Raw genomic sequence first — 11733 nt, 5'->3', positions numbered from 1 at the left:
AGAAGCCTACTCCTATAGCTATGTTTTGATTGAGATGTTTTGCAATGCTATGTTCCTCACTACAACATGACATACTTCATGCTGTTCCACCAAAGAATACAAATGAGCACGCAAGTGGCAAAATTAATGTGCATAAGATTAAGGCTCTCCACCAGACAAGCCATTTCTGTCATTTGTTAAAGAATTTTGCAGCAAAATGAGCTTAAGATGCACAGTTCAACCAAAGGCAATGAATGGGGATGTTATGGAGGTGCAATGAAGTGTATCCTGCCATGTATTGTTTTTATTTCACTGAAAGGTAGAGTACAATTGAACATAGGACTGTGAACCGTTGCATGCTATATTGGTTTTTCCATGGAAACCATTCTTAACACAGCTTTTCTGACTTTCTTCTTCTCTTTTTTCTTTCTAGTTAAGTGTCATCTTCTTCTGTACTTATTGTGTACTAAGGTTGTGCCGCTTTTTGATATATATAACATTACTTTAAAAAATAAAAAAAAAAATAAAAATAAAAATAAAAATCTTATGAGATGCTCTAAAAACTAACTAATACTATTGAAGGGCTTCGATAAGCTCTGTGATACACAAAATCCTAAGAAAAATTTATAGGGATTTTAGTAAGCAACAAACACTAAGCATAATTTGCCAGTCATATCAAGTTAAATGCGAAAAAAAAAAAAAAAAAATCATGTGAAACAAGTTACAATTACCCTTTACTGAGGGGATCCTCTCCCATCCAAAATTCTTCCTGGCCTCTTCCAATTCAATCACCCAAGCTCCATTTTCAAGAATATAACATGGGTACTTTACTAATTCATATCCAAACATAATGGGTTTTTTTCTTTTTTCTTGTTCAAAATATTAACAGTTACCCATCAGAAGTAGCGAGTGTTATGTACCTTGCAGAGGTGGTGAAAGCAAAATCAGTCCAACCACGGGCATCGCCTTGCCATTTGAGGATCCGGCCATCGGCGACGCCGGTGTAGGGGCCTTCTCCATTGGGATCGAACGCGAGGCTCTCCGGTCCCACCGCTCCGATCAGTTGGATAATCTCTGCTGCGTGGAGCTGGTCATTGGATCCCGGTATAGAAGGCGGCGCAAAGGGATTGAGGCTGCGTGGGTATAAAAGACCCAACACGAGTGAAACGAATGCTAGTTTTGCTGCTAGAGTCAGCGTGACCTTTGAATCCATGGCTGTTTTTTTGCTTTCTTCTCCGGCTAGGCTTTGTTTAGAATGGGCTCTGTAAAGACTGTAATCGAGTCGAACGATCCGTGTGTGTCGGCTGGATAAGACCAACGGCTATAAACGTTCGAGGTTGCTCGAGTTCACACGTGTTTAAGCTCAAATCAAACCCAAATTCAAAGCCCATGGGCCATGATCGAGCTTTATTCAACTAAAATAAAAAAGAAAAATTATTTGATTTATCGAAAAAGATAAGAAAAAGGTTGCTTCAAAAGATTATGTAAATTTATCCCCCCCGTTAACTACAACCTTTTTTTTTTTTTTTTTTTGGGGGAAAATTTAAATTTAGTCCTTAGGTTTTCATTTGATTTGGATTTAATCATTCGGTTTTCAATTTCAAGAATAAGGTTATTGGGTTTGGTCAAAGTTTAAAATAGGCTCCCTCTATCACTTTACTACTAAATTTAACCGTTTGTTAACTGTCATATGTGTCTCATTGAACATGTCAATGTCCATTTCAACACCACAATGCAATGTCACACTTAGGGGTGGATAGATTAACCGTTTACTGCCTACTGACCGCCTATCGACTGCGATCGAATCGACATTAACCGCCTATTGCCAGAAGTCGGTCAATAATCAGTTTAGGATTTTTATACCGAAGTCGGTTTGATTTGGTTAATCAGTATACTTTTTTTTTTTATCAGTTAACTGATAAGAATTTTTTTTTTTGGTAGAACATATGTATGATGGATTCTTATTGTGTTAATTAATAGGCCCACTTAAAATAAAAAATAAAAAAAATAAAAATTGTTCAATAAACTATTTTAGCCCAAAAAAATAATTTGGGCTCAAAACAATCAATTTTTAGCCCAATTAAAAAAACTCACCGTTAAAAAAAAAAAAAAACTCATGGTTAACCGATTAACCGAACCATTATTAACCGAACTTTTTTAAATGATTTCTTACCAAAATGTTATCGGTTAGTTAATTGAATTAACCGATAATTTCGGTTAATTATCGAAAATAGGTTTACCGGTACCGTTATAACCGATACCCACCCCTAATCACGCCAATGGAACCAAAGTCTTTTGTTGCTATGGGTTTACTCTTTTAAGTTCTCAGGTTATGTATTTTTTGAAGTTCTATGTGTTAAATCGATGATTTATTTATTTATTCAATAATGGGAAAATTGTTACAAGGAAGAAAACAATTGAAACGGGATGAGCTCCCCAACAACAAAACCCAAATGAAAATGGCAATATAGTGATAAAAATAAACAGTAGGCAAAAGAATCAAAAAGGAACCAGGCCTCTGAGCTAAGGGTCGCACGACACTGTACACAATGGCAAAATGGCTCAGTTAGAAGCCCTATACGGTAAAGGCAACCACCACCGTTAAGTGGTTGTTGCAGGGGAAGTATTGCCAAGAACCAAACGGGATCCGTCGATGAGAAATAAACATCGGCTACAAAAGTCTCCACTAAGGATTTTATACTTGAAATTCAAACAAGATAAAAACATGAGCATTCTCTTCCTTATTGCAATCCACAAAACAAAAGAAGGCTAGGCTAGAAATACTGGTAAGCCCTCAAATCAGAAAATACCAAGTTCATTTGATTGGAGCAAATTCTCTTTTATTTACAGCCAAGCAGATTCAATGAAAATCAAACTCATTATTGCTAAAGTCCCCAAAGAATGGTAATTGAACATTGTTTATATATAATTTGGGTATCATGATGTTGTAACCAAGGCATGTCAATGTGTATGGGAAAATGATTGGACAATTTGGTCATGTTAGAGATGTTGATACTCAATCTTTGTAAACCATTTGAGCAGATGAATTCTTAACTCTCTATGCTTGCTGTAAGGGATATTGTGCCCATAGACGGAGCCAAAGGGGGACGAGCGATTCTCTGGGTTTGCCTAATTTTATTTTTCTTTTTTAATCTAGGTTAAATTGCACCCTAAGCAATTACAGCCATTATTGAATGTATGGAATATGAGTTTCTGAAAGACAAGCGAGATTTGAGGGGTATTATTAAACTTGTCAAACTTGTCAAACAATGAGTCTACATGCTTCAAACTTCAAGGTATTGTCAAACTCAAAAGGCAAGCAAGATTTCTCAAATAAAGAGTACTTATCTTCAAACTTCAATTTTCGAGTGCTTAAATCCTTACATTTGGCATCTCTCTTCAAACTTTTTTATAAGTGTTCAAAAAAACCCAAGCTCAAAGAACTAGCTATTATGCTGTAGATAAAAAATAAAAAAATAATAAAAAATAAAAAAGGAGAAAATACAATTTACCCCTTGAATTATTCACTCATTTACACTTTTAACCTTAATGTTTAAAAAGTGACACTTTACCCCCACAAACTTTCAAATTGTTGCAATTCGATCATTTTGACTTTTTTTTCCCCCTAAAATGCCCCCATCCCAAGTTTAAAAAAATAAAAAATAAAAAATATTAAGAGGTGGACTGTCTGGGGTGGCCAGCTACCCCTTAATTTTTAATTTTTTAATTTTTTTTTAAAAAAACTTGGGATGGGGCATTTTGGAAAAAAAAAAAAAAAAAAAAAAAGTCAAAATGGTCGAATTGCAACAATTTGAAAGTTTGAGGGGTAAAATGTTACTTTTTAAATATTGAGACTAAAAGTGCAAATGAGTGGATAGTTCAGAGAGTAGAATGTATTTTCCAAAAAAAAAAAAAAAAAAAAAAAAAGAGCTTGTGGTGGTAGAAATACCTTGCCTAGAATAGGGCAAAAAGCCAACAATTTTCCTCTTCCCACCCACCAGCCAGCCCACACTCGTAGTATCGCTTATCCCACTTGATGTATCACGAGTTTTGCATTGTCACCATCAAATTATCAAAGTCCAAATGTGGATTTTGCGTTAACTCAAACTATAAACAAGTGAAATGTATCTTGTACTTGTGTAAATTTATAAAAGTACAAATTTACCCTTCATTTAAAAAAATTAATTTTATTTTTAAAGAAAACTAAACCAGACCCATGGCTTCGTTGTGGGTCACCGGGGATTGGCATGACAAAACTTGTGATATATTAAAGGGATAAGTGAAGTTTTTCTTATTATTTTCATGGCTAATTCTTCGAGCGCCACTTTACTACATGTAATTTCTCTCTATTAAATTTTTTAGATATGTAACCAAATTTTTTAATTTATTATTAAGTAATAAAACAAAACTTTGTTGAATTGTTAAAATCAAATTTTGGTTGAAATCTAATCTGACTCCACCACTCTAATAATTGGTGTATAGATTTCTTAACCATGAAGGGGTTTCTTTGGCCGGTGCATTAAGTAGCAAGAGAGGCTGGTAAAACGTCGTAGCTTTAGAGTTAAGAAAAAGAAGTTGATTTAGGAGTAATAATGGAAGGAAGAATAAAATGAAAATGGTTGGTTAATAGGTCCAAGTCTATACCAAATTGAATTGAAGGGGTTATATATGTAATTTAAATTAAATAATTGAGAGAGACATGGGAAGGTGGACCCCACAAAACCGTTTTTTCATAGTTTCCATTATTAAAAAAGCAGGCCCTGACCCACAAAACCCGGCAAGAATCATGATTTTGAAAAACTCCAAACGTGTGAAGGATCCTTTTGTTTTTTCAATAACCAAATCTTTCATTGGAGTAAGAGCACTGCCACTGGGGGGGACCATTCCTCCCGTTAAATCAGCCACAATTACTGCATTTTCCTGCTCAAATATCATCCTACTCTTTACTTTTGCCCCCCTCCGTCCCCCCTCCTAGGACACCATAATATTACCTTCAATAATATATCCGATTATTATTATTATTATTATTATTTTTTAATGTCAAAAATACTTCACTTTAAATTCTTTAAATATTATGAGTTTTGAAAAGACTTTTTAAATTTTAAAAACTCTCAATTTAATTTCATAAACTTTTAATTTGATTCAATTTATCTCCACTCCATTCCTTAAATTCAGTTGTTAACCGCTAGCGGAAATGACTAAAAATACCAAATTACTTGTCGAATTTTTTTTAAAAAAAATTGAAAATTAAGGGTAAATTTGGAATTTTATAAAAAATTTAGGGGTATAAAGGTAATTTTATCACTTTTAACGTTTAAAATCTGATGGAGAGAGGGTACATTGCGTCAAATTGAAAATTAGGAAACGAAATTGAGAGTTTTTAAAATTTAAGGAAGTCTTCTCAAAATGCGTGAAAGGTCAAGTTTTTAAGTAAAGTTTACACATGTTTTTGTTAATAATTATATAAGAGAAGTCCACGTACTCATTTCAAATTATCACTCAATTAACAATGTTCTCCCTCAAACTTTTAATTGCGACAATAAATTACTAAACAATTGACAATATTTCTCCCAAGACTAATAAAAAAGAAAATTGCCCCTAATTTTTTTTTTCAATAAGACAAAAATACTCTAATAAAAAAATTATAAAAACAAGGAAAAAATAATTTTTTTTTCTTTAAGAAAAAAAAAACGATTTTTTTTTTTAAATTTTCACAGAATTTTTATTTTTATTTTTTAAAAAAATTGTTTTATTTTTATTTTACTTTATCAAGAGTGTTTTCATTATTATGGGATGACAATGTCATTTGAGTAGTAGTTTGAGAGATACTTAGACTTTTCCCAATTTATATTTAAAGGGGCAAAAAAACAAACTTAACTTCTGCATTAATAATTTTTTTTTATTTTCTTTTTTTTAAAAAAAGGCAAGTATGAACTTCTGTACACACTATGATGATTGTATTGGTTGGATTGTTTTGGGTGTGGTAACAGAATTAGTATAAATTTACCTTTCTAATCAATGTTTGACCACTAAGAAAAAGATTAAGGTGTACAAAGTCAAAGTATAATTGTGAATTCAACAAGGTTATGGAAGCTGGGAAGAATAATATTATTTATTAGACTCTTATGTGATTGTTATATAATTGGAATGATGTGTGAGTAAAAATTAATTCTCTTTTTTTAAAAAAAAAAAAAATTATTAGTGTTATTCTAATGGCTAATTTTCATTGTTAAATTGTCAAATTGTACAAGAGTCTATTAAATTGCATATTACTTGACAAGTAATAATATTTTTCATACTCATTTATCATATTTATTTTAGATTAGCTGAATTGAGGTGTATTGGCTTTTTTTTTTTTTTTTTTAAGTGACTAACATGAAAAGTTAGTTAAAACACAAGTTAGTTAAAACACTTCACGATCAGTTGGTATAAAATAAGTATAAAGAGTAGCATTACTTTATACAAACTAGTCATACATCTAAAAGTAATGTTATTTCGTATATTGTTATACGACTCGGTACAACTAAATAATGTGTCAATGAAAATCAGCATTTTAATTAGCACTTGTAAAAAGAGTAATGTTACATACTCAGCTCTCATCTCACTCTCATTTTATTGGGTTGATGTAGTGTTGCCTATCCGCCTTTGGATTACCCCAACAATCTAAGAGCTAATAAATATTGCCATATCAATCTACTAAGATGGAAATTAAGTATTTATGATGAGAAATGCTAAAGAATCCAACACCTTTTTTCAAATTTAATTTTCCAAATGTTCTGTCCGCTCAAGAAATAAAGAGATTTAGATTTTATTTATTTTTAAATGAACGTGGGGTCTAGATGATTTAGAAAATGGAATTTGAAAAAAAATGTTGGGGTATTTAGATTACTCCTCTTCTCGCCCAAAACAAAATATTCTTTTTTTTTTTTTTTACGAAATATATGTATAAGGGATTCAACTATTTTGTGATTAAAAAAAAAAAGTGCCCAATTGGCAAAAGTCAACCAAAATAGTTTTTATTAGTAGTAGTTTTGTATTATCAACTCTAATCCCGAAATAGTTGCTTTTGACTTTTTGCGCCCCCAAAAAAAGTATGTATTATTTTATCAAGTTTCCAACACTAGCAAAAGGGATTAGTGGTTTATGTAATTATTCTATTTCACTTTCCTTTCTGTATTCTATAATATAAATATATATTTTTTTTTCTCATTCCACTTCATATATAATAGTTCGTTAAAGATGACTTTATGTAGAGCCTTTCCCTCCAAATAGTTTAATCCCCTAATCAATTTCCATATGCATTTCTTACACTTATGGCTGTAAATGAATGGATACATTAATTCTTTATAAATAATTTAAGTTCGATTTGTACAAATTATACTTGAATTTGGTTTGTTTATTAAAAAACAGAAACAAAGATTTATTTTCATTTATTTAACGAGTCAAACCTATATAAATTTTGTTTTAATTTATATAAGCTTGTATAAATTCATAAGAACTTCATTTTTTTTTTATACTATTGTTTTTAACTTCGTAATGAGAACATCATAATTATTTAAAAAGATGAAATAGTCATCTTTCTAATGTGATAAATACAACTTGAATGTCCCTAAGAGATAGTTCAATCCGCTGTGAACTATGCCTCATGAAGCGGAGATCACTAATTCGAATTCTCCTCTCCCTTTCTTTATGTGGACATGTCAAAAAAAAAAAAACACCACACAGCTTGAATCCTTATAATTGAAAGTCATGATATGACTACTTGTACTGTTATACATGTGTTTGTGTTTTTTTATGCCTGTAATGAGTCTATACGTATATTATAAAACCTAAATATATAAACTCGATATCAAATTGTTTAAAATAAAGTTTTAAGATATCATGATAAAAAAAAAAAAATTATATGTGATATATGACATATACAACCATACAAGGTTGGTAAAGTTCATTTTTATGAATTTATAAAAATAAAAATAGCTTATTAAATGAATTCAAATGATAAAATCTCAATCCCTAATTAAGTAACTAATGATTATAATATATTGACACAAAATTTAATTAAGTTGTTTGGTGAATGAATAAGTTCAAGTTCGTTTGAAAAATAAATAAACCGAGTTTGAATAGATAATCTATCTCAAAGATAAGCTTTATCAACCCAACTCATGCTCGAAGTAAAATTAAACAAACAAAATTTGATTCAATACTTGGCTCGATTATAACCTTACGATACTCTTAAGAAACAAAACCAAAAAAAAAAAAAAAAAAATTGTAGTTAAAGGAATTTGATAGCAAAAGAGAATAAAAAAAAAAAAAAAAGAAAGCTATATCAAGGATTAATTCAATCTTTATTCTTTTTATTAACATAAAAACTATATATTACTTGATTATATTTTAGGGTTAAATACTCTTTTGCCCCTTGTGGTTTAACAACTTTATTTTTTACCCACTCGGTTTCGTTTTGTATCACAAATGGTACCTCAATAATGGTTAAATACAGAGATGATATCTTCGTCTAACTTCTGTCCAAAATTTGATAGAAAGCCACGTGAGCGCCTTTACAAACGCAACATGTGTTTATATACATAATTAAAAATTAAAAATATTAAATTGATTAAAAACCCTTAATTTTTTTTTTTTAAATGTGGCTCGAGCCACCCTTTTTGGACAAAGCTACCCCCATTTTGCCCTAAGGGGTGGCTAGCCACCCTAGCCGATTTGGGGGTGGCAGAACAGCCCCCAAGTTGCAAAATGGGGGTGGCTTGTAACACCCTAATTTTTTATTTTTCATTGGCCTTTTGGGATAGTTGAACCACCTCACCTTATATCGGCCGGTCTGGGGTGGCCGAAACCACCCAGGCCAAATGGGGGTCGCCCAATAGGCAGCTTGGGGGTGGTTCGGCCACCCCCAAACCGGTTGGGGTGGCTGGCCACCCTTTAGGGCAAAATGGGGGTGGCCAAAACCCCCATTTTGCCCAAAAGGGGTGGCTCAAACCACTCGTTTTATTATTATTATTATTATATAAAAATATTTAAAGGATTTTTAATTTTTTAATTTTTAATTAGGTATATGGACGCGTGTCGAGTTTTTAAGGGCGTTGACGTAAATTTTCATCAAATTTTGGACGGAAGTTAGATAGAGGTATCATCTCAATTTGTAACCATTATTGAAGAACCATCTGTAATTAAAAAAAAAAAAAATGAAACCGAGACTACAAAAATTAAAGTTGTTAAACCACATAGAGCTTAAGGGTATTTTAATATAAAGAAAAAAAAAAAATCTCGTGAAAAGACTTTACATAGGAATTATGTTTTATAGTACTTTTAATTTGTGTGGCCATATTTGGCTTTCAACTTTAAACTATAGAACAAATTATATCCTCAACGATCTCCATAATGCTAACAAATTAATAATGTTTCAAGCAAAAGCCCCCACCATATCTAGTCATGATTAAACAAGATCTTGTTTTATCAATAAATCGAGGGTTGACCTAACACGCTTCTCCGTGGGTCAATTCATGATTTCCCTCTCCTTTTGGTTGGTTTAAAGATTATGATTCTCCATCTATCGGTTTATCCAAATTTCAACAAAATTTGTAATGATTATCATAATGCTGACACAATGTTAATCAATCTTTGAATCAGTTAGGACATAAATTTTCTCTAAACCGGTCTGAAAAAAATATATTTCAATCCATGTAAAATAGTACTAAGTGTCTATAAACATTTAAAATGCACATTAAATTTAATCTAAGTTAGTAAACTGTTATTAATGAAGTTAAGAATTAAATGTGCATTTTAAATGTTTATAGACATTTGACACTATTTTACATGGATTTGAAGATACTTCATCAAGAGTGATTTGGAGGAAATTTATGTCCAATCAGTTATTGTTAAAGAGAAATTAAAATTAATTTTTTTTTTAAAGAAATTTAAAATTAATTAAGCATGCACATCATGCTTAAGGTGGTTTCTAACTACAACAAAATAAGAAATTTGACTTGTAACTTGTTTTTGGCAACTTGTAAAAGTTGTTTACTTTCATACTTTTTTTTTTCTTCTAAGCAATAATGGAAAAGTGTTATATAGAATAAAAACCAAAGGAATGAGCTTTCTAAGCAATAATTGGAAAGTGTTACATAGAATAAAAACCAAAGGGATGGGCTCTCCAATGAAAAAAAACCTAATACGAAAATACAGTGCAGAAATTACAAACAAATAGTAGAAAATTGGCCAAAAAATGATCCGGTCCTCTGTATATGCTGCCCCTCATTACCGCTTGCCTTGGGAGAATCTTAACACCCTCCCTTTGTGATCATCCCAAAAAACCAAAAAAAAAAAAAAATTCGTCTCCGCACACTAAAAATTTTAGTTCCACCCATGATAAGTGAGGCAAGAGCAGAGAATCACGTAGTGGCAAGGATTGGTGGTCTAGAGGTGGTGGAAGGGCGGAAGCTGAGTTTTTGGGAGGAAAAAGAAACACAAAAAGAACAAGAGAACGGTGGCAAGGAAGGGAAAATGGAGGAGAGAGAGGAGGAGATCTAACCCTCCTCCCTTAGAGAAGACCTCCCAATGAGAAATAAAAAGCCTTACTCTGAAAAGGAGGAGGAAATTCTCTCTCTAAAAGAGAGTTTCCACAACATAACTTTCTTAGTTAATACTTAAAAAATAATAATAATAAATAAAAATTCTTAGTAATTAATTACTCAATGCCTCCACTCTCACTTCTTTCCCAGCAAAGAGGTTGGCTGTTTGTATTAAATTGATCAGTCGGTCTAATCCTTCTAAAATTATAATTTTATTCTTAAATTAAAAAATAAAAAATAATTTTTTCTTAAAAGAATAATGTGTGTATATATATATATACATGAGGTTTTTTTTTTTTTTTTTTGCAAGCCAGGGGTGTATATTATTTTTTTGGTTATTTCCATGTTTGGTAAACTGGTGGGGTTTGGGGTTTATAGGAATATTTTTATGTAACTTTGGGTGTGCATGATATCTCCATGATGAGATGATCACCTAATTAAAGATGTAATTTTTATGGGGAGGCTAAATAAATAAATATATAAAAGTTGATCCAAATCTTGTGTAAATTAATTAATGTATAGATTCCAAAAGCATATCTCAAAGTACAACCGTATCTCTTAAAACTAATAACCTCTCTGGTGGGTTCATTGCATCAGGCAAATAAGCTGACTCATTCTACAATAGAAAATGCTTATATAATTTGGTTGCACCTGCTCACTAAACATTAGTAGGTCTTCTTCATGTGGCTAATTATATATATTTTTAAAAAAAAATTCCCACAAATATTTTGAGTTGAGTTCATCTTTTTTTAGGTACAAGTTGAATAAATATGTGGATTGTGTTTGGGGTGATCATACATATTTCTTATGCATCATTAATATAATGATGATATAGCAAGCAGGAGTTAGGGCAACTGACAATTTTTTTTCCCACTACTTGTCATCTCATTACGAATTAAAGGTATCCAACTTTTAATTTCTTTCAATTATATTTTTCCGTTAGAATTTTTTGTTAAATTTTGTCAAAATTCTCAAAATATCTATTTTTTATTATAAAACATAAAATAAAAATCTTATAAAGATTTCGACGTTTATTTTATTTTATTTATTAAAAAAAATCTTTGCAATATTTTTTAATTCTTTATATTTAAAAAACAAGGATATTTTAGGAATTTTGATATGATTTAACGAAAAATCATAACATAATAGGGTAATTAAAAGAAATTGAAAG

At 31.1% G+C, this 11733-nt stretch overlaps 1 protein-coding gene across 1 annotated transcript in view; it reads right to left on the bottom strand.

Moving 5' to 3' along the window:
* The window catches only part of LOC132191821 (protein STRICTOSIDINE SYNTHASE-LIKE 10), a 4563-nt gene extending 3301 nt beyond the window's left edge, over positions 1 to 1262 (bottom strand). The window contains exon 1 of the mRNA XM_059606931.1: positions 900 to 1262. Within this exon, the coding sequence (XP_059462914.1) occupies positions 900 to 1192 (293 nt within the window). The 5' untranslated portion in view covers positions 1193 to 1262. The remainder of the gene's footprint in view (positions 1 to 899) is intronic.
* Between the last annotated feature and the right edge of the window lie 10471 nt (positions 1263 to 11733).

This window comes from Corylus avellana, chromosome ca9 (genome assembly GCF_901000735.1).
Source record: "Corylus avellana chromosome ca9, CavTom2PMs-1.0".
NCBI lineage: Eukaryota > Viridiplantae > Streptophyta > Magnoliopsida > Fagales > Betulaceae > Corylus > Corylus avellana.
The sequence above is the reverse complement of the archived record's forward strand: the minus strand, read 5'-3'. Positions and strand labels throughout refer to the sequence as shown.